The following is a 24,884-nucleotide window of genomic DNA, read 5'->3' on the forward strand; positions in this document are numbered from 1 at the left end:
AAAAGGGGGGGGGGGACTTTCCACCTGCTCTGCTGTCTATTCAAGGTTTATAAATATTCAGAAGTCATTTTACATCTAGGTGTGAATATTAAAATACAGCTTTGTTTTAATGTACAATATACTTTTGTGAGTCATGCATATAAAATAGTACTATTAGGAAAACTTTATAACATAGTGATTACCTGCCTTAAAGGAAAATGTAATTATAAAACAATAAGGCCAGTTTTAAATTGTGCATAGAAACAGTAATTGTGTCTTTAAGGCAATTAAAAGATTTATTCAGTCTTGGTTAAAAGTAGACTGACAGTCACATTAAAGAATGAAGTGGAATTTATTTGGCGCTGCTTTGCTGCTCTGTAAATGACTCTAAGTACAAATCATCTGAGATACAATGTAATTTCCATCACAACTCAAACACAAAACCACAGGGCTGTCTTCCATACACAATGGTTATATGTTTAAAAGAAAGAAAGAAATCTAACAATCAATATTGTTAAGGTGCAGTAATTTTTTCAATAAAATATTAGCACCATACCAGATAAAATGATCTGAAACTACTGGCCTTCTTCTTCTTCTTAAATAACTAAATAGAAACATTTTTTTCCTCAGAGCATAAATATTAATTTGCAAAATTAGTTCTATAGTAGTTAATGTGTATTTCCTTGCTTGTTTTTTTTTTTTTTTTTTTTTTTTTTTTTTTGCATGGTTCCCCTGTAAGGAAAAACATGAAGTAAATACTTTCACAGGATATGAAAGTCAAATGAATCTGAGTAGACCAAGTCCATGCCTTCAGCAGTGAGTTCCGACTGACGCGAACGTGGACATCTCCCTGCGGATGGTGCTGAAGGGCGAGAGCTCTAGCTCCGTGGTGTATTCGTCGTTGTCATCACTGGCCACCGTGGACGACTTCTGGACACACTCCTCGCAGCAGCAACAGCAGCACTCCATGAAGGCCCTGCTGAAGGGTTTGCAGAGACAGAAAAGGAGCACCGGGGTGACACAGGATTTGAAGAACAAGAGGAACTGGCTGATGATGGTCAAGAGGTCCATGGTCTGCTGAGAAACCCCTGTGGCCATGTAGGCCGTAACGATGTTGCAGATGTTCTCAGGAATGATGCAAAACCCGTATAAAATGGTCAGGGCCACCACTGTGCAGTTCATCTGGCTCTCCAGCTGAATCTGCCGCTTGTTCCCTCGGGTGCAGGCCTTCTCTGCCTGGCGGATCTTCCTGGCAGTCACTAGAGAGCAGGTGATGGTGAAAAGCGTAGGCAGGCAAAAGTAGCAGCCGAAATACCACCAGAGCCTCGCACTGTCATAGGTGAGAGCTAAGACATAGATGGTGTCCGGTAAATCCGGAGAAATCTTTATGACGCACCGTTCCGCGGGAGCTCGGCCACTAAACCCCAAATCCTCCTTGCTCAGCTGGCGGAGGACAACTTCCGGAAGTGCCAGCAGCAGGGCGCCAACCCAGATCACTGCAAGTTTGGCAGTGGTGGAAGAACAGTTTTCGATCATTTCGTAGTACATCTGAACATTGGTGGCCGCCCGGAAGCGATCTATGCACAGCGCACATAAGGTGAAGGTAGTGACGCCCAGAGAAGCCACCTGTGGGGGACACAAAATACACAGGTTCTGAGAGCTCAAAGTGCTGGGCAATAAACCCAGGAGGGAGGAGAGGTAGACAAGATAGTGTGGAAGGGAAGTGGGGAAGGCGGTCACAAGGGAGTGGGAGATGGGGAGGAAGGGCAGGGGAGGGGAGAGAAGGACAAGAGGGGAGCGAAGAGCAAAGGCCAGAACAGGAGAAGGGGAAGGGAAAGTAGGCTAGTCACTTTACCTAAATCATTGTGAGCCTAAGGGAAAGTAAAATTGTAAAGTATAATTGTAGTATTTCAGGGGTGATGTACACACACCCACATTAGAAAGAGAGAGAGAGAGAGAAAGAGCCAGAAGCATCTATAAAGGTCAGGCAAGTCCAATGCTATTTTTCTTTTACAGATAAGAACCTCTGAAGGCTCTAAGAATTTCAGACACCATGAAAATGCCAGCCTTTACGAGGACATCTAGATATGGAACAAAGACTGGCTAGTGTCTCATTTTGATTATTGAAAAATGATGCATTCCAGGGTGGGGGTCAGAACAGTGCCTGCAAGGAGCACTCAAGAGATTATTATTTCCCACAAGCTCAATGACTGCCGGTGTCTCCTAAATGCGAAAATATATCTTTACTGTTCTTTTCAAAGGCAGACACTTCTGAAAAACATGCCAGAGAAATTCTACACAGTCCTAAATCATTGAGAAAACAAATTCCAATGTGGCCACTAACACACCCTCCTTCCCATGAGGCTTCCCAGGCAGTTTGGTGCCTAGTGCCTGCCAGGTTTTCAGGTATATAGAGGTAGAAGGCAAACTTGGGGCTAAAGTACATAAGAGAGAATTGGCAAGATGGCTCAGTGAGTGCTTGCTGCCCAGGCTGATGAGTTTGATCCCCTGGGACCCACCTGCTAGAACAAGAGAATCGAAACTTGCAGCTTATCCTTTGAACTCTACTCACTCCATTCTGTGGCGCACACACATATGTGCACATGCATACATAAACAATAAACAAATAAATAATAGGTAATTTAATTTTTTATATGGATAGGGTTTAGGACAAAGACCCCTTTATGAATTTGACATTAATGAATACCAACAACCTTAGGAGTATAAAGCACAAAAACAAAATATGTGAGGAACTTAACCACATGATAAGATCTGGGCAAATTGGGGAGAAAAGAGAGAGAAAAAATGCATTATTTAAAGCTAGACTTTTTACATGGCATGAGCTCTAGAATTTAAACCAATTGCAGAGCTTGAACAGATCCAGAATGGAATTCAAAGTCATTTCAGATAGGGCAAGCACAAACCCTCTGGAAGAATGCACTGCATAATCATGGTTCAGAGGAACCCTTATAGAGTTTAGGGAATATGATGCACAGCATGAGAACCATGATTCAGAAGAGACAACCACCTCTATGAGTTCACATGCTACAAAAACAAGTTACAGAGTAAAGCATCAAATCATGACTTCACCATGAAAAAAAGTACTCAAATTCAAACATCCTCAAATGTAAAGAGAATGAGATGCTGAAATAAATAAGGCAAAAATATTGCATATAAATCTAACCAAGGAAAATCCATAAAGGAGCTGAGTGGGATGTCTAGATGTCCCAGTACAGGAACCGTTCACATCAGAAAACATTTAACAATGGTCATGTAGGGAACTCTATCAAAAGTCCTTATTCCGTGTGCTTAAGGTCCAGACATAGAAGTAAATGAGCAGTTAGAGCTAGAAACATATGTCTGTCTTCTTCACTACCAAGTCTTCTCCAGGAATGTAAATACAAGTTCCTAATCTAAATATGTGACAACCTTTAATTTTGGTTGTCAGCTTAACCAGAAACACTGGAAGGACCACCAAAGCACATGTGTGCTTGTCTCTGATGACACTTCCAGAAACAATTAGATCACAGGGGCTCTCACTTAATGAAAGGGTTAATCCCTTAATGGATTCATAATGTAGTGGCTTTATTGACAACTTGTCAATGGTAGGAGGTGGGGCCTAGTTGGAATAAGAAGTTGTCCACTTCTAAGGTCACAAGAAGTGAGCTAAATCTCACCTAACTTCTTCCTGTTTCCTTCTTTATTTGCTTTCTTTGCCATGGATTCCCGCTGCCATGATGCTCTGGCTCACACCTAAGCCACTGGGTCCCACCATGATGCTCTGCCCTAGCCTCTGCCACAGGCTCCCTCCACCACAATGTTCCACCCAAGCCTCTACCACAGGCTCCTACCACCATGATACTCTGCCCAAGCACAGGAAACCAAATAACAATGGAATAAACCTTCCAAAACAATGAGCCAAAATAAATGTGCCCTCCCTTAAATTGTTCCTATCAAATATTTTGATCACAGCATTGCAAAAATTACCGATATACAGTTACTATCTTTTGTCTGTAAAATGCTGATTAAGCATCATATATATTTGAATGAGGCAAAGAGATATATATCCAACACGAGTACATATTTGTTGATACTAACTCTAGGCCAAGTACTGTAGTTGATACTGAAGAAATATGAAGAAGCAGCGGTCTCTGAAGGAGATCATAGTCAACTACGAGGGAAGCAGTGCTCTTGGAGTCACAATTTGAGCCCAATAATTGCCCAGGAGCATAAGGTTTACTCAGATACTTGTTTTGAAATGTAAATAATTTAGTGTTTTATACATGTAATCATTACTCATAGATTTAAACAAGGACAGTAAATGAAACTTAAGGTATTAATGACATTTTAGATAAAACATGACACTAAAAAAAAAGTCTTCATGTGGTTGGAATGCTTTGGCCTTTGCCCCAGACCCCCACCTATGTGTACACCTCCTTTCTCCTTCTCACGGCAATATGCTAAAAACAGTTGTATATCATAACTTGGAAATAGGGAAAGGAAATAAAATGTATCATGTTAATATCAGTTTCTAGAATTTAAGGATCATGACAGCAAAATGAAAGCTATTTGCCACATCATAGAGTGCTCAGACATTTGCTGTGTATCTTCTGCCTTCAAGCCGCCACTGTCCCTGGAGCTGTGCCAACCTGCTTCACGGGGTCCGTCAAATACTCTCTCTGCTTCCCACACACAATACATCACACTGTCCCTGAGTTCTGATATGGAAGTAAGGACACTGGACCCATATTGTGACCATTCTTATCATTACTGGAGGACAAAAATCTGCAAATGAAGTACAATATGAAAAGCAAAAGACAAGAAAAACACATAAAAATATTTAAATCAATGCAGACAAAGAGTCTTTGATTGAGCTTATGGCCATAATTATTGTTCTCTGAAATTTTCAGTCTTCCTTAAATATCATATATATACATACATATGCATATAATCTACTGATCCACAATGATATATTTTTTAACTGTTATGTGTTTGAGTGTATTGCCTGCATGCAGGTGCACCCATGTTGTGGTCAGAGGTCAGAAGAGGGCATCAGATTCCCTGGAACTGGAGTTATGGACAGTTGTTAGCTGCATTGTGGGTACTGAGAATTGAAAATTGAACCTGGGTCCTCTGCAAGAGCAGCCAATGCTCTTAACCTCTGAGCCATCTCTATAACCCCAATAACGACACATTTTTAGTGTCAGTAATCACCAGTCTTAGGAGAAATCTGCAAAAGTTTTGTCATTATCCAAAGATTTCCATCAAACAATATCATGTGGAAATTATAGTACTCTATTTTATAGATCTTATAAAATATCTTTTTCTATTTAAAAGTCTTGAAATGTTTTTGATTAGTTTCTTTTAAGAATGTAAAACACGGAGCTGGAGAGATGGCTCAGCAGTTGAGAGCAATGACTGCTCTTACAAAGGACCTGGATTCAATTCACAGCACCCACATGGGGGCTAACAACCATCTGTAACTTAAGTTCTAGGGGATCCAATGCCCTCTTCTGACCTCCACAGGCATTACACAACACAGGTGCACTTACATACTTTCATATACTCATAAAATAAAATAGTAAATACAATACTTTTTTTAAAGAATACAAAACAAAACAATTCTCAAACCCTCAAGTATAAGCAAATCCTGAAGGAAGCTTTATATGTAGTCTCAGTAAGGCAAATCTTTGCTCACGGTACTTTGTCATCATTGTTATAATATATTCCCAGTCAGTCCACATAATATATGCCCAGTCAGTCCACAAATATAAATATCCTGAGACATTATGCTGTTCATCCTTTATAAATTATGCATAGCATTTCTACTGAAAGGAAAGTTCCATAATATAGAAGCAACAGAGACTCTGAGAAGATATAGTGTTAGAGGCTCAGCACATCTACTTGTTGGAAGCTTTCTGTCATTACTTACGAAGAACATAAAACACACAGTAGATAGCATCTTAGCTCTTATTCTCCCTAATTATAAGCTTAGAGATTTCCAAAATGTGGACCAGTTATGACAAGTGCTAGCATTTTCATCCCTAACACCAAGTCCGTTAAAGAGCACTTCCTGAGAATCAGAACAAATGCATGTGGGTGGATGTGTATTAAATGGGTGTGCTGGAGTGCCAGCTCCGGAGACTGCAAACGCTGTGCTGCTTAGTGAGAACACACTCCTGGTCTTGAAAGAGCAAAACATTTTCCATGTTCCAAACAGTGCATCTCACCAGATAACAGACAGCAGGGCAAAGTTTAAGTAGCATATATATGTGCACCAGCTCTTCCCTCCAGAACTTTTTTTTTACTTTATTATACTTGAAAATGGTCAAACATATTTCTGAGGCTTCAGTATCAGGTTAGAATATGAACTATGTCTGATTCTGTAGTTGTCTTAAGAGATAATGCGTAGGGGAATCCTTCCCAGCTTTCATATGGAAAATTCAAGTAACTCCTAGATCTAGCTTCTTATTTCCAATTTGTACTTCTGTCTGATAGCATGTTCTACAGTTAATATTCAGATGAAACACAATGAATAGCATGGAAAGGTTACAAGAACATCAGAAAAGTTACAAAGGGGAACAGTGGGGAAAGCTGTAATAACCCCAAAACTGACAGCCCCTCAACGTAGTTGCCAACAGCAATCGCAGCCTAAATGCCGGTCCTAGACCTCTCTGCTCTCCAGCTGCCACCATCCACAGTCCGATTACTTCAGATCATTTCTGAAAATTCACTCATGCACTATAGTTTTTGATGTGAAAGAAAAAGAAATACACAGAGGCTCTTGCTCAGTAATTTCACAAACTATTTATAGAAGGCTTGAACACATGTGAAGAATTAGCTGTATCTATCCCAACAATAAATTTATAAAAATCATCAGAATCAGGAGTACTGAACTGGTTTCTGTGTAAAGTATGAAATCAATCCATGTAATTTAAATTCCTAAATGTTACCATGACAAGAAAAGATTTCCTTCACAATTTTTAAATAGACTTGTTTACCTACAGCTTATTAAAAATTCTACCAAGATGAATAGTGCAATTATACATAATTATAAAATTGTATCATGATCGTTGGCTCCTCTGCCTTTAATGACCATATCTGATTGCTAACATTCAGTATCGCCATGAAGCATACTATCAGGAGGAAGGCTGTTAAGTGTTGGCTTAGCTGGATGGTACTTTGAAGCAACGCCTGAGATGTTGATTCAGTGAGATGCAGTCTCCAATGAATTAAACGGCAACGGAAGATAAATTAACAGCCACAAAAGAAGAAACTGTAAATACTTTTGATAGACAAGACTATTCATTTTGAGAATTTCAAGATCAGAGGAAAGCTGGAAGCAGAACATTTTAAATACTGGGGAAAATAAGTTATTAAGCATTTTGAAAAGACTGGCATCAAAAATTAGAAATGGCAACGGAATCAAAATAAACAACTCGAAGTTCTTTCTTCCAAAAGTACAATGTCCTGCTGTTCTTTGCATCCCAGAGTAACAGCACAAAGATGTTTTAGCTTGTGTGACATCAAGATCCAGAGCAAGGAGGCTTCAGGCAGTTGCAGCCGCCTACAGCATGGCTCCAAGGCTTAATACAGACTCAGTGAAAGTCCACACTGAGGATTGACAGAGGGAGGCTGCAGCCACAGTGCAATGTATGGACTTAAGGGCCACTGTGATCAGTCTTGTACTGTTACTATCTTTACTGATTTATTTAACTCTATTTATAGACAAAGAAACTGTTGCATAACTCAGTGCTGTGTACACACACACACACACACACACACAAAATCACACACACATATGCACATTTAAACACACATATGTATAAATAACACATCCATATGAATATAAACACACATTTGGGACAGAATCTATAAAATATATCGTGCTTGCTTCCAGGAACCATGATGAATAAATCACATATTTATTTTGTCCATGAGAGATATCAGCCCAGAAGTTGTTTGTTTTTTATTCCCCTACCTGTTGCTACCCAAGTGGGTTTATATACAGAATGGCTTTCCAGGATGGACAGACTTGACTTTTTACAATTTCTAGTGTGTTTCTTCTGAGAGAGACCCATGATTTTAAGTAGCAACTGAAGGAGTCAGTTTAAGGAGACAGGAAGAGAAAAGTAATTACCAAATATTCCCCAAGAGAAATTGCTATGGGTCTCTAGCTAGCTTCCCAAGCTGACCAAGTGATGAAATCTCCCATCATATACACTTATGAAGGAGGTGATCCAATTCTTACCCCCAAAAAACCCTCTATGTTTTGCTTAACTTATCAAACTAGGATGAACTTGGAGTTTGGCAGTTTGTATTACATGCTTACAATCAAGATAGTCATGACTTATGTCTTTTCTATTCTTTTCTTTTCTTTTCTTTTCTGAACATGTGCCTCGTGATTCCACAGACTAGGCACAGCCACCAGGCCCCTGTGCCAAGGAGGGCTGCTGTATACCTCTGTTCTGGCCACCAGCAACAGCAGAGCTCCTGGTGGGCAAAGGTCGAAGGGATATGAGTTATATCTTAAAGAATGCTTTCAAATCCATGAGCTGCAAAGATAGAGCATAGAGACAAGAGAACCTTGAAGTCCACACAAAACTTAGCTCTCAATATGCGTTCTGTGGTTCCTAGCATGTACAGTGACCCCCATTAAAAGATCTGCTCCTGTGTAGGAAAATAAGAGCCCAGAGCAAAGGTCATTCACTTCATCTATTAGTCATTAATAGGGTCATCTAATGTCTGAATGGCTACTCAGATCCTCTCTTAGAGATAAATCTAATGCTTTCATAATATTTGCTGATTTGGAGATTTATGAAGTACTCGGGAATGAATATTGCAGGTTTACATCACTCATTATAAGAGGTGTGTTATAGTCTATATTTTAAATGTTTTACTAATCCAAAATGGATTCTATTTTGAATCATATAAAAATTTTTATTCCTAATTATAATCAGGGTGAAACTGATACAAGTGAATGACCCAGATATTGTAGTTCACATCTAATACCACGATAGATGAACTATCATATTCCCCTTGACTACGTTGCCTTATTAAGAAGTAGGGCAGTTATATTTCTCCATTCATTGTGGACTCTGAGAAGAATTGATACCTTTGGAAAGAAAAAAAAAGAAATAGAGAATTTTAAAATTATAATGGAAGTTTGAGGAATGACTTACAGAGTTGTCATCTATACTTTATTAAAGAAGCTAACCAAACTGCTGCAAATGTCTTATAATAAAACAACACAAATATAGTCATATGCCTATAACTTGCATGGGTCTTCAGAGTGTCCTTTATCACCACTGACAAGACTGAATTTAGATAAACTCAATTCATTAGTTACAAGACTTATAGATAGGCTCTGACTTTCAAATGTTGTACCCCTCTGGTAAATGCATATTTATGATGTCTTGAGTCCCAGATTTCTGCTTGGTCATAATATTGATCAGTTTAAGACAGCCATGCTTCACCAATGAGGAGAAATTATACCAGCAAAGTATGTGACAGTAATGTATGTCTTTAGGGAAAGATTCAGAGTGAAACTGCCTTCTTCCTTACCATCAATCAAGTATCGCAAGATCTATTATAACTTAAACTGAAGGTCAACAGTTTCCTAGGTTCATCCAAAAATCACAACAAATGAAAGTAATCACATATGTTCACCATTCGTACTTTATAAATCAAGATATAATTGGATTCATTGATCTTACTGTTCGTGCTTCTAATTCAGTGAAATGTTAGGCTCTGCAGAAAGCTTCATTAACACCAGATGGAAAGGACTTCAAAAAGTACAGCATGGGTTTACAAATGGGATTCCATGAAATTAAAAATCTCCTACAGAGAAAAAAACAAAACCAATCAGCAAAATGAAGAGAGAGCCTGCAGAATGTGGGAAAAAACTGCCAGCTATGTATGAGACGGAATTAATGTTGAAAATACATAAAGAACTGTGAACATTAACACCAAAAAAATCATTCCATCAATAAATGAACTAGGGAGCTGAGTAGACAGTTTTGGGGGAAAAATGTGAATGACCAATAAATGCTTGAAAAACTATACAACATCCTTAACCAAATTAAAACTGCTTTCAGTTTCCATTGGTCAGAATGGCTATAACCAAGAAAACAAAGGACAACAAATGCTAGCAAGAAAAAATCTTATTTACCGACTGTGAGAAGGAAAACTTGTGAAGTCATTATGGAAATCAGTATGGAGGTTCCTAAAAACAAAAAGAAAAAAAAAGAAAAACTAAAAGAATGACAATACAGCCCAACTACATCACTCTTGGTCATATACGCAAAGAACTCCAAGTCAATAACCAGAGATACTTGCACATCCACGTTTATTGCTAATTATTCACAATAGGCCAGAAATGGAACAAGTCTATATTGTCATCGATGAATGGCTAGAAAATGTGGTACATACACACAAAGGAAATTTATGCGGTCAATAGGAAAAACTATATCACGGCATTTGCACAAATGGATAGAATTGGAAATTCTTATGTTAATTGAGATAAGCTGAACCAGAATGACAAATACTACATTTTCTTTCATATGTAGAACCTGGATTTTAATTCTATCTATATGTGTATATATGCACTCATATATACATTTATATGTGTGCGTAGGTTATGAAACTATAAAGGGGATCATAAAATGTCAAGAAGTGGTCTTCAGGGAGGTAGGAAATGAATAATGGCATATGTGTAATAAGGAAGCAAAAATTGGGACAAACTGCAAGAAGAACGACTTCCAGTTGGAGGGGAAGAAGGATGAATGAGAAAAAATATGGTGATGCATACAAAATATGTCAAGTTGAAACCCATTACTTTGAATGGAAATCTACAAAATTATCTTTTATAAAACTATATAAAAGGGATGAAGAGATGGCTCGAAGGTCAGGAATCATGCATTGATTGCTCTTACAGAGATCCCAAGTTCAGTTCCCAGCACCCACATCGGATGGCTCACAGTCATTGTAACTCCAACTCCAGGAGATCCAACACCCTCTTCTAGCCTCTGTGAGCACCACTATTTACATGGATATACCCACACACATACCCCAAAACACACACATACTTAGAAACAAAACAATATATACACATATGAACAGCATATGGGTATTTTACAAGAACAGTGGTCTATAGAGATGCTTTCTAAGTTATTGCTCCATTTCTCAAAAGCTCACTACAAACACGAAGTCAAGAAACTATCAAGGAGAGCAGGTTGTGAGACACCCAACAGATATCACATTATGTGAATACAACACTTATTTCAAAAACTCTTTTACTAAACTTTCTATAGAAATCAGTGATACTGCTGTTGGGGAAAAATCAGTTTTGTTCTAAGTAATGTCCATCACATGAAATTGAATCTACAAACTAAAGAAAAAGAACTGACTAAAATACACAATCTTCTATAAAATAGGGACATTTTTAAACAAAGTCATAAAACTTGTACTCAACTTTTTTTATATCAAAAAAGTTTAGTACATCTATTTATATAGTGCCTTTTGTTTACAAGTAATTCTAGAAAACAAGGGCATTATTGTTGAGAAATCCATTCATTTGGGTCATGAATGGCAAGCTATTGTAAGTCAGCAGTTACAGGACTAATACCCAGTCAGGAAGAAACAGGGTGAGCACAGGGCACTTTCCTTTCAAACTCTAAATGTCTTGAACTTGTATGTCTTTGGCTTCTTTTTGCATTTTCCATAATTTTCATCCTTACAACACTTAAGGGCAACTTCACCAGTAAAACAACAGTACACACCAACACACATTCCACAGAGCTGCTGCTGATCGATGGATATAAATAATATTACCTTCATCAGAACGTCTTCATTTCAGCATTAGCACAGGTAATGAGAATGATGTAGAAACACACGTTTATTAGTGTTTCCAAACCCAAAACAGTGCAAATTGGGAGATAAGCCTTACTCCTCACAAGCATGCAGCATCTCTGGAATGAAAGTTCTCTATGCTTCCACAAAGAGAAGGTTTCTTGCCCTTGCAATATGAATGATGCTCTATCTAACATAGCCACATATAACAAAAAACCCATTTAGTCTGACACCTAGCCTATTTCATTTGTATGTGATTTCTAATCAGTGAAAAAATATTGTGAACATCAGCTACCATTATTTTTTGCCTCAATTTACATTATTTTCTGTTGCTTAAGCTTGATAGCAAGTTCATTCTTATTTAAAAATCAAATAAGACTACTTAAAATCAACATACCACCCCCAAACTTGACTTGATCTTATTGTTTTCTTTCCCTTTATAGCCTCAGCTTGATTGAGGTTTTCTTTCAACTACAAACTCTGTTGACACAGTAAATTCCTTTTATATCTAAAAAATAACTATAACTTATCTAATATTACTCAACTGTATATCTGTCAAATATCCATTAATTTTTAAAAAATGAAAAGAAGCAAAATCAGCACCATTTGTTCTAAGATATAAGCTATATTCCTGGAGTGAACCAATCTAAAGAAATTTTTCTATCTGACATTTATTCCCAGTATTAAAAATTCATTTCAAAGTGTAATACTTCCTTCAAGTTCACAGTCCAATTTATAATTCTTGGCTGTATTATGATACTCTATATTGATCTCCCAATGACCTGGAATTCTAGTTTCTTAGCCTAGTGCTTGGGTAAGAATCCAAGAGACACTGCTGGTTCTCATTGGTCTCTCCTGTCATTACTGACATCAAATCACACAATAGTGAGTCTAAACTAAAAACAGAATTCTTTGTAGTTGAACATTTATCCCATTTTTAATGCTAGATAAAATCATATTTTAAGATGAAATTTCTCTACTTTTAACTAAAATTCTATCATCGGTAATCTGTTAAGGAAGTAGCTGTTCTCCATTCAGTCCTCTTATTTGAAATTCTGGCATCTTGATATGAATTAATTTATCACACTGTTTTTCCTATAAGAAAGAAATTTGAACAAAGGATAAAATCCTGAGTTTTGTAGGTAGAGAGTGTTATAACAGTAGGCAACAAAGTAACCATACTTAGTAGTCACAGACTAATGAGAACAAGTCATTCTAGTAGGGATGAAAACAATGAGCTTGACCTCATTACCTCTATGAACCATCCAACTATGCAAAAAATAACACTGAACGCCATCATAAACTCACAAACAGAAAGGATCCATTCTCTAGAACAAGCCTGGTACTAAGATTATAGCATGTGTTTTATGAAAAAGAACTGAAAAAAAAAATCAATAGCCACTTTTCAAATAGAAAGGCCCCGTATTTGAAGATGTAGTAATTTCATCCTCTACTATGAATTTTTTTATGAGATCATCTTTTCTGGCAGAGAGAATAATATTCTAATGAGAATACTCAAGAATCAGTCTTGGCAACAAGGTTGAGTTAATTAAAGGACCTTGACAGATTAAGTTCTTATGGTGAGGAGAAAGTTAAAATGAAAGAAGTCTCCCAGGAGAATGGGAACATGGGCACAATATCAGAGGCAAACCTTGGTGCCTAGATGCCAGCCCATCTCGTTCCTCCCACAGTCTCAGATGCAGGTCCATGTGCTTCCAATATAACACAATTAAATCTGGTTGCAACATATAAGTCTGTCATTAAAGGTGAGAAAATTCTATGTAGTTTTTTGCATGAAGAACAAGATAGACTGTCCCTGATCAGCTTTGAGTACACTCATAAGTTCAAATCACTTTGGCTTTTGAAGGCACATTTTCTTCTTTTCTTTGCTGAAAGATGCTTAACTGACATACTTGGGTACCTTGAAGCCCCTCAGACATTCAGGGTAAGTGTCTAGAGCATGCACTCAAGAGATTAGCTCAGTTCTTGGAAAAGTCCATTCTTTATACTTCCTCCCTCCTTCCCTCCCACCACTCTATAATAATGTGCAAAGTATCACCTATGTCCAGCCTTCCTTTCTAATTTCTCAAAGGTAAAATTAAAGACAATGAGTGGTTTTGAGATTGTCAGGGAAAAAGGATTCAGTGCGGTAGTATTAAATTCCTAAACATATTTTCTATTTTATATCTGAATAGCTAATAAGTACTAACAGTTATGAAGTAAAGATAGCTCTTTAGGCATTGACATAAACTGTATTTTAAGTATCCCAGTTACCACTCAAGAAAGAAGCTTCTTTTGAAACAGAGACTATTACAGAGTTCCACAGCTGGTCACACACAGACGTCGTCTGTGAATTGTCCAAGTATAAATGGCACATCTACAAATGCAACCTCTACACCTAAGGCTCATTGAACATAGAAGAAGGGATAAAGAGGATACAAGCGCATCTCTTAATTCTCATTAATGGAGCTCCCTCATGCAATAGGGGGCCAGTAACACAAAAGGTCATAAATGGCCAAAGTATAGAGAGTAAGATTCTACAGAGCATGGGTCCTTGGACAGGACTCCCATATTAAATTCCACCCACCCTGGGCTTAGGGACCATTTCAGAATAGGGGGCAAAAAGATTGTAAGAGCGGGGAGGAAGTGCATGGCCATATGAAAATACAGTTTTACAAGCTCCTTGAACCTTGTACATACGAATCTACAGCAATGGTGTCAGCATGCGCAAGACCAATGCAAAGTCAAGCAGGCAAAACCCCAGCACAGAACTGTGGAAATGGGCAACAAGCCCCAATCTTATTGAAAGAATTATTGACAACTGATTACTGTTGGGTGAGGAAGAACTTGTCTTCTTAAAGGCAGAGATTCTAGATAGGCTGCTTAGACCCCAGTGGATAACATTGCACTGAGGGACATCTGGGGACACTAATTTGACATGATAGACCTTAACACAAATGACAGAATGTATGAATTCCAGTGACGTGGGGGGCTATGGGAGGGTGCCAGTGGGGAAGGGCGTATAAAGATGATTAAGTTTGATTACGATGATTTGTATAAAATACACAAAAATTCAATAAAATTTTTACAAGAAAAAAAGAATTTTCTAGAACCTTCATCTCTGCTTCCTTATTTTGCCAGTTATTACTGGTTTTATATCTCAAGAAAGCTAATGACAATAGGAAAACAAGAATGAAACAATTTTCATAATTGTCACTTCTTGTCATCAACCCAACCTGTGGAGGCATTTAAATTAGTAGTAAGAAAATAAGTGATGGGCTGGAGAAATGACTCAGTGGTTAAAAGCACTGGCTGTTCTTGCAGAGGACCCAGGTTCAGTTCCTAACACCCACATGACACATAACAACCATCTGTAACTCCAGTTCCAGGGAATCCAATGCCCTCTTCTGATCTCTGCAGTCATTGCACGCCATGGATGCACTAACATACATGCAGGCATAATAGTTATACAACATACATACTAAGTAAAATTAACTAATAAAATATTTTTAAAAGAAAATAAGTGAACAAAATATTATAGAGACTGTAATTTTCACTTGGATTTCTCCAACGTTGGTCAAAACTCATTGTTTGTGACCTGACCCGTCTATAATCACTCAAGAACATACTTGATACTTCCTTCAAACTTGTGTTACAGTATTTGTCATGCTGTAGAACATTATACCTCTCTTCCAAAACTTCAATAACAATAGCTTATCTGTGATGTTCATCTTTGGAAACTTTTACTTCTTATCCTCCCCCACTTTTTCCTACCAATTCCTAACCTAGTGCCTTTCACTGAAGCAAAGCCTAATAAATGTGTAATGAATGAATGTGTGGTGAATCAATGAGTGCCTGACGACATATATGCAAAAGGATCATAGCAACTAATGAATTATTCAAACCATTCTAAGTCAGTTATTGGGTGCTGCTGTTTTATAAATAACCCTTAAAAGTGGAATGTCAGATAATAAATAAATCTAGAGAAGAACTGAAGAAAAATACCTGACCTTGTCTCTACTTCGTTGACAAGTTTTAGAGAAGGGTCTATTTTCATTACAACCAAGTTAGTTATTTAAAGCTGAAATTTATAAAGACTCAAATTCAGCTAAATTCATGGTATACTCTTCAGGGATAGAGATATAAATAATAATACATGTTAAGAAAACATTTCTCTTTCTTACTGGAATCATCAGCTAAATATTTTCACTTGCATGTAAATGTAGACAATGATTACAAAGGAACTAATGGGAAGTCATAAAATATTTGTTAAACAGCAGTGTCACAGACTGAGTCCCTTTTCCCTGAGAATATTATTAGTAACTTTCAAATTGCTCATAAAACTGCATGTTTCCACTTAAAAGTCCATCAGAATACTTGATAGCTAATCCACCACTAAATCAAATGTCACGTCTGCTGTGATAAACGTGTTATTACTTGAATGTGGGTTTAAGAAAATCTGTGCAGAGCAGCATACTCATGTGGCCTTGACATCTTTAAGCCCTCTTACTCATGAGTACTGACTACACACTTAGGCAATGAAAGAATCATGAGTTTCACACACTTTGAAACCTATATTTCTATGCTATTGGAGATGCCATCTCTTCTCTTGAGAAAAGATTCCAGATTTATCACAAATTATCCCTGACCATAATCCCCAGGGAAGTGTGTTCCCTGGGGCCATCGTTATCTCTACACAGGAATCTTGCATCCCAGTAAAATAAAAGCACAGTTGGATCTGGGATGGCTTAAGAGTTACTGGAAATCTTTCATCCTTCCACAAAGGAACAAATTCTTTAAACTGCAGAGGAACTTAGATCATTTAAAACCCATAATTAATGTCCAAACACAAGTAATTGTTTGGCAGTGGTTTGGGATCATCTGACACATGACTTGGACTGGCTTCTGTCCATCAACTAATGAGCAAAGCACTCTTCTAGCTGTCATATTCCGTGCCTAAATTATTTGGCTTTAAACATTTGCTAGATCCTTAAGTGACTGGTATTTTAGGTAGCTCCTGTACCAGTCTCCTTTTGCAACCCATGCCCTAATCTACATAATGCACACACATACACACACACACACACACACACACACATACATACACTTTGAGTATTACTTTTTCTGATACTATGTGATAGACCATTTTGAAATAGTGTCTATGATGATAGCTGCAATATCCATTCAGGTTCTTTTCTCTCCTATCCAATTTTCCTGGCATTCCATTTGCCTTGATCTTTATGAGATTTATGATATAATAACCCTGGCATAGGGAGGAAGAAATTATCAACCAGAGTAGCACATTCCCACTCATGACCATATTAATATCAAGCTATCTTTTTTATGATAGACCCTGGAAGCTGGTCCTGTCTTCAAAACTTAGACCTACACATTTAAATAAACAAAAGTTAATGCAATTTGCAAGACCTTTATAGTTCCTGCTTTTAAAAAAATGTTGCCTATCTTTTATACAAATTCAATTCTCCTCAGAATTTCATTGAACACTTGAGATTTTACTAATACTCAAACTATAGGGTAAACAAAAAGAGCTACAGAAGAAGAGAAAAAGTAAACAAGATAGAAGATTGCAGAAGAATAAACAGCCCCCAAAATAAAATTAATATAAGTAAAATGTGAAAAGCTACAAAATGCAGAATTATTTTTAAAGAAATAAATGTCAAAAAAAGTTTTTAGAAGCCTTGCAGTCAAGAGAAACAATTGAACTGCAACTGACTTGGATGCTTCCTCCCTGAAGACTAGCTCTCATAGTTTCAAAAAATACCATTCAGGCTGCCAAGGGAGAAAACCAATCAATGATCCTACCCAGCTGTAAAGCCTATGAACCAAACAGTGATAAGTCCAGAAAAAAAATCTCTATTGGTGCAGCAGTGGTATTTTTATCTTGGGGCTAATCAACAGTTGTCTAATTAGACTTAAGACCTAGTCAATGGGAGAGAACTCATGTGTGGTGCTATAAACATAGCCAAGTACATATGTCTGGAGAGGTCGTAGATCATAGAGAAGAACCTAATTCTGTCACTTCTCTAGACCAATGTAATTCTTATGATATTCTAAATATATTTATAGACCTCTCACCACTCATCAGTGAAGCTTTGTTTATAGCAGATGGAGACCATTACAAAGTTACACAACTGCTTAAACCCAGAAATACACGACTGTGGGGCCCAACCTTAAGTGACACATCTACAAATCAACTTCTATACCTAAGTCTTGGGGAACATTGCAGAAGAGGTAGAAAGAATGTAAGAGTCAGAGGGACCTGAGGCTATTTAATGCATTTTAGACATGGTAGGGAAGACACACCAATGAAATCTCATCAGTATGGTAGTCTAATGAAATCTGCATAATAGCAAAACCAGTTGACAGGCTAAAGTTGATCGGGGGACTATCACAGGATCCTACCTCAGGATGCAGAGCTACAGGCAACCAATAAGGGGGAATCAATTTTCTCCAGGGTCTAGTTTTCTGAGAGCTTATATATTCCCAAGTGATCAGTCCTAAACACAGGTACACATGAGCACCACTAAATGAACTCAATTCATAATATATAAATATATATGTATATATAAACATATGCACATATGTATATATAACAATAATAAGCAAAGAAGAGAACAAGAAATTGAGAAGGAGTGGGGATCAAGGGAGGTGTTGGATGGGGAATGGAGGGATGGAAATAATGCAAAGACAATATCATGCATAAAATTCTCAACAGTTAAAAAGCAACATTTTTAAAAAGAGGTAAAATATTGAGGGAGGCTTGGGAGAAAGTTTGAACAACTGTAATATATTTGCAATATTTTGACAGTCTAAAACATTTTGTAGTTTTAAGAATGTAAAATTGACCTGTATAATTTTATTTCATCATATAAGCAACTATGTTTGAAATATTAAAAGATACACTTATCTCAGGTTATTGCAATTTATTTTTTGAGATATACTCTCACTATCTGACTCTCTGGACTGGAACTCCCTGTGTAGAGCAGTCTGGCCTCAAAATCACAAAGATCCACTTTCCTCTGCCTCCTGAGTCCTGGGATTAATGGTGTATACCACTAAGTCCTGCCCTGGTTATTGCAATTTTCAAAACATGAACCAGCTACATACTGTGGAATTTATTGCAAGAATGGGGTTAAATTTATGATAGAAAAAGCTATAAATTTCACATATACCAAATAATGCTAATTGGTTTTATTCTGTTTTCCTGTCTAATAGATACAGAAATATTTTTCAAAAGGTGTAAAGAAGTAGAACTTTTAAAACAAGCAAACAGGGGCTGGAGAGATGGCTCGGCAGTTAAAAGCACTGACTGCTCTTGCAGAGGACCCGGGTTCGATTCCCAGCACCCACATGGCTGCTATGAACCATCCTTAACTCCAGTCCCAGGAGAATCTGATACCCTTTTCTGACCTTTGTGGCATTTCACGACACAGGTGCACTCACATATATGCAGGCAATACACTCATACACATAAAATGAAAATAATAAATAAAATATTAAAAAAAACAAGCAAACAAAACACTCATTGGATACAACTTTGCATTATACATGTTTAAACAGCAAACATCAATGTAGAGTGTTTAATCTTAAGGATCTGGGTGCTTCTGCCTAGGTATTTGCTAATTCCTTTGCTTCATCATTAAAATGAGGAGTGTGAACTACTGTCCTGTTTCTAATTTAACTTTGAAACTGTAAAGCGGGAGTAGTGAATACTGTGGTCCTCCAATCAGACTTCCCCCAGTCCAATTCCTTCGAGAATGAAGCACTGCATACCCCAGCTGCTGGGATTAAATGTACCTGACAGCTCTTGGCTGCACCCCTCTCTAGGAATGTCCCTTCACCAAAGAGATCCATTCAAGGTAATGCTCATTCTTGGAAGCAGTATGTATCCAATGATGAGTTCATTATAGACTATAAAGAACCTGTTATTCAATTCAGAGCATCTCTTCCTGACTACCCTAGGCTCGGAGGTGCCCATGGTATCTGCTGAGGTCTTTGTGGCAAGTTAATCATAGTTCACCTCTCCCTCTGCCCATTCCATGCCAATACTAAACAAATGTTGAACTTGAACACGCCACAATAAACTTTATCCCCCCACCCCCAAAAAAATCTCCATCTCATGGTCTGTTTATTCAGCAGTCTGACTTGGAACAGTCACTAAATCCCTCTTATTTCTTTGAAAAGAGCATGTCCACGTGGAGGCATAAATGCTTTGAGATTTGGACTGTAGTTCTTATTCTTAGGAATGAGGAAGTTGACACTATGGTTCAACAATTATTTCTACAAGTATGCTAATGTAGTGTAAAATTATTTCAGAGGCATAAAATGTAGTAATATAGAAATGTAATATATTGATTGTTATTTATACCATAATAGTAAAAAGTGTATGTTTTTAAAATGTGTAATATAAACTGGGTGCTGTACTGCACACCTTTAATCCCAGAGCTGGGGAGGCCAAGGCAGGAGGGTCTCTGTGAGTCAAAGCCAGGATGGTTTATATAGTGAGTTCCCAGTCAGCTGGGATACAGGGAAAATGACTCAAAAAATATGGAATAGGAATCAATTTTTTAAGGATAGAAACAAGCAAACTGTGTCAAGCATTTGCTTCTCTAGAAAAAAATAAAACCTAATCTCAATATTTGAAAAACAGAAAGGGCTGTAAAAATTAGGGAAAACTAACAAAACTACAAAGAATATAAGAAAGTTTTTACTAACAATAGAAATAGTGGTAAAAAGAAAGTAGCCTAAAAGAGAAAAATTAATTGAAAACTGGAAAAAAATGGAATAAAGTACCACATTTAAAAAAAAATTTCTCAGGTTGATATGATGGAACACAGCTGTAATCCCAAAATCCCAGAGGTGGAAGCATGAGGGTCAAGAGTTCAAGGTCATCCTCAGTTGCAAAGTGGGGCTGAGGCCAGCCTGGACTATATCGAGGTCTTATTTAAAAATATCCAAAACACAATAAACTGAAAAAAAATGTAAACTCCCAGAATTTCTGAAAAAGAAAATTAAATGCATAATAAACACCATCACTATGAAAAATTAGATCTCATTAAACTAACCCAAGTTTTATATTCATTCTTATATTCGATACAATTTTTTTCACTTGTAGTTTTCCTTCAAGAACTTTGGCCATTTGTTTCTTTCCCAAGTTTTTTTTTTTTTTTTTCTGCCTTCTCTGTTGTTTTTCAGCTTAAGCATAAAGGTCTACCTGTCCAGTACATTTCCAATGAGGCAAGATCACACACTTCCTTCTTACTGGGTTTCCTCTCCTGTCATCTTACACTTCATTAATGTTTTTTATCCCTTTCTTTCCTAAGTCTTCTACATTAGTCAAATGAATCAGAAAAGGCTTAACTAAAATCAGCCATGAAAAGACAATTTGTAAGTAGGAAAATATTCTCTTACAAAAATTCAACTATCTCCTCTTCAGGTAAAGAATTAACTGTCTCTCCAGTAAATGCCAGTGTCAGAGACACTCCATGCTTGGCAACCAGAGATTGCTGGATCCTAGTAAGTAGCAGCAGCTGGTTTAGTAGGCATAGAATGGCTCTGCATCTGACCTCTAACAGGATGACTGAAGGTCTCTTGCTTTGGTCCTTTTAAGTAGATACTGTTTTCTGTTTACTTATGCTGGAGTCTGAAGCCTTGGGACATTGTTGAACATACTGTCAACTGGCCCTGGTGCCAGACGGGATCAGGGGGCTCTGGAATATTTACAGTCTCCCTTCTTCTGCTTCCATAAATGAAATGGTCAGTCTGAATGGGGAAAATCAAGGGCCAGCTGGCTGAAAACACAACTGGCAGCAAAATACTTGAGCAAGTTCCAAAGCTGGTGTTTAAAGAGAGGCCAATTTACAGAGCAAATCCAACTACCACAGCAATGGCTGGTACACTAGCTGTGGCATGAAGTAGTAAAAGCTTACTCGAACTATTTTCATTTTCAAAGTTTGGAACCTAACTTTTTCCCTCAGAAGTGTTCTAATCTTATAGAGTAAGTCCCTTTAAACAATCCATTCTGCATAACCATCACAAGCTCATAACTTTGGGAATGTGAGATTACATGTCATGGTGGATAGTCTCACTTTTGCTTAAGTACATCCATTCAAAAATAAGAAAACTGTTAGAAAATTGAGAAGGAAGCACAGAGCAAGGAGGAGTGACCTAAGGATTTATAAGGAGTACCTTGGCAGACAGCCAGACACTTAAACTAATTTGAGAAGTTACTAACATATCATGAGGCCAACTGGCAAACAAATGTTGATTTCCTTTTTGAAAGAAATATATAACTACAGCTTTGGTATTTAATGGGCTTCTGGGGGAGGGGATCACATTGAAGTACTGGAGCTTAGGTAAGGAACTTGCCCCAATTTTACAAGGTTCTAATAAGGATAACCATGGCCGAGCAGCATTTAACCCTGGGCTCTCTGATGGGTGTCAAATACAAAATATACGTAATACCATAATACATATTCAGAGGGCACAAACAATTCTACAAATAAAATCTTCATCATTTTCCCCCCATAGGCCAGGAACAGAAGAATTTGAGGGTGATTTAGCAAAAGTGCCGTCTTTTTTTTATTTTTATATGCAATCATAAATGACTGGAAAGAGATTAGGAGAAAGGACCCAGAGAAAAAAATAAGTCCAGCCAGATAGGTGCCCCCAGCAGCAGTTCTTTGGTGCTATAATTCCAGAAATGGGAAAAGACAGTAGCAGGAAGGCATTACCTCAATGTAGGGCACAATCTTGCATGAGAAGTCCTCCAAAAGCCACTTCTTGGTCAGCTCATGGAAGATAACCAGGGGAAGGCAGAAAAAGATGATGAGAAAGTCCCAGAAGGCCAGATTGGCCAAGAGAGAGTTGGAGATGCTCCTCATGTAGTAATTGTGACACACGATGCACATCACCGCCAAGTTACCAATGATACCTGTCCCAAAGATCACCACAGACAAACACATGACAGCGTAGGCTCCATAAGACTCCTGGGTCAGTGGGTAGAAGGGGTTCTTCAGTTTCATGCGCCTGTTTGTGCTGTTTCCCCGCCTGGGACCCCCTTGCTCATGGACCCCGTCGCCCAAGGACCCATTTTGGGGTAGTGCCCTGCCAGGGGGCGCAATTGTCCTCCCTTCGTGCCCCGCCAGCCCATTGACTGTCTTAGATGACTGCTTATGGTGGGAACCCTGCAGTTTCCCAGTTCTCCTTGGCCAGTAAAAGAGGTCTCTGGCTTCGGGTTCTGTTTTCACACTCTGCTCTTGGCTGTGCCTAGAAAGGCCAGCACCTCTGGGACTTATCTCTTCCTCCCCAGAGGTCTGAAGGAAGAGCTGGAGGTCCGTGGGGTCCCTTCTCCTCAAATTTCCAGATGACTCCTGAACCCCAGCACTTTTCCACCTCCGGGCGCCTGGAGGCCTGGTCGGAAGTCCTAAGGGTCCAGCAGGTGCCTCCCGCCCTGCACTCACACCTGTGTCATCACCCTTGGCGGCGGAGAGGTCCCAGGAGGTCGCTCCCCGTACCTCTGTCTCCAGTTTCTCCCTGGGCGAATGGACTCGCAGAACATCTCTGGCAGAATTTTCGGGTCCCCAGACATCCCTGCTGCGGCGCTGGATCAGTGGGGAACAGCTCTCCCCCAGACAAGTTCCGTTCCTCGGCGCAGGGACAAAGCCGAGGGCAGCAGAGACAGAAACCTTGAGCAGCAGCAGGAGTAGCAACAGCGATGTGACAGGGAGAGGCGCGCCCCGGGCCCACATGGCTCTGCAAGGGGCGCACCCAGCTGCCCGGCTCCCGCTTAGCACCGACACCTGCTGCCTGACTTGGCACTGAGAGTTAGACACATGTCACCTACTCACCGCCGCCAAGGCAGCGGGGACAGCAGGGGATGGGGATGGGGGGAGGTCACAAACACACCCCTACAATCCTTCCTTGTTTGGCGTCCTGTGCATTTCCCAACCAAACCCAATCCAAGCTCCGTGCACCCGAAGGAGTAGCTGATCCTCTTGGCTGACCTTGAAAAGTTGCAAACACCACCTGATTGTCGACTAATGTTGCAACTGGGCGAAGCCCGGAGGAAGCCCCCGTGCTCCTCCCTGCCTTTGGGTGGCTGCTGCCTTCTTGAGAACAGTTGCTCTGCTGTTTACATCCTTTGCGTGCTGCGTTATCCAGTTGCAATCCGAGGTCTCTAGAGAGAAAGAAAAGCAAGTCCCCCTCCACCAGATAACTCGCTGTCACAATTCCACTCCTGGCTGCCTGCGTGCGCGTTGGAAACTGGCAGCGCAGACACACCGGGAAACTCTTGCCCCGCCTAACTCCGGAGACTTTCAAGCTACTGTTGCTAAGGAGAAGCCAGATTCGAAACCCGCGGCCACTGTCAAAGTTGCTGCTCCTCCAGCTCAAAGTTGACCAGGGGATAGATAACAGCTGCGCGACGCGCCCCTACCGGGAAGATGCGGGTTGGAGAGAGGAGGAGCTGCTGGTTTGTGCACAGTGCTGCCGGCTGCAGGAGCTTGTCATAGACACAGCAGGCGCAGCCCAGGCAGAGACGGTGGTGCCTGGAACCGCCCTGGGCGGGCAACGCGGTGCGTGGTCGCGAGGGGAGGTGGCCCGGCCACTGCCTGCGGCTCCGCCACCGCGCGCTCCTCTCCTGGTCTCCTCCCTCTAGTCCTCCTCGTGCTTTCAGAGCTTCTGGTTTGTGGAGAGACAGGATCCCCTGGTGGTTTCACCACACACTAATCCCACACACCTTTCATTCAAGCGGGTTTCAGTGGCTTTCACTCGGGGGAACTGGGAGCCACAAGGGAACAAGGGCGCGGCTGGAGGCGAAGAGATGAGCTGCATAGGTTAATTCCCTCGATATCCTAACCAACCAGACCTAACCTCGCAGGTCGCTAGGGAGCGGAAGATCTCTTGGCTAGAGGGTGGGGGTGATGGTTGGAGAGAGTAGAAAGGATGAGACCTGTAATCTTCATTTGGCAACAACTGGTGCGCATGCGCGGGCCTCAGCCTACCCAGAGAATAGTGAGCTTGTCAGCTCCTTA

The 24,884-nt window shown here is 39.4% G+C and overlaps 1 protein-coding gene across 1 annotated transcript; it reads right to left on the reverse strand.

Annotated features, from left to right (window-relative positions):
* Window positions 1-666: 666 nt before the first annotated feature.
* On the reverse strand, window positions 667-24,524 carry Gpr37 (G protein-coupled receptor 37). Its single transcript, XM_008824879.2, has 2 exons — window positions 22,584-24,524; window positions 667-1,605 (listed from the first exon to the last, which is right to left on the reverse strand). Exons 1-2 carry the CDS (start codon window positions 23,598-23,600, stop codon window positions 790-792), a joined length of 1,833 nt encoding a protein of 610 aa, XP_008823101.1. The 5' UTR covers window positions 23,601-24,524; the 3' UTR covers window positions 667-789.
* Window positions 24,525-24,884: the final 360 nt, after the last annotated feature.

The sequence above is a fragment of the Nannospalax galili genome, unplaced genomic scaffold (assembly GCF_000622305.1).
Source record: "Nannospalax galili isolate Female #2095 unplaced genomic scaffold, S.galili_v1.0 scaffold449, whole genome shotgun sequence".
NCBI lineage: Eukaryota > Metazoa > Chordata > Mammalia > Rodentia > Spalacidae > Nannospalax > Nannospalax galili.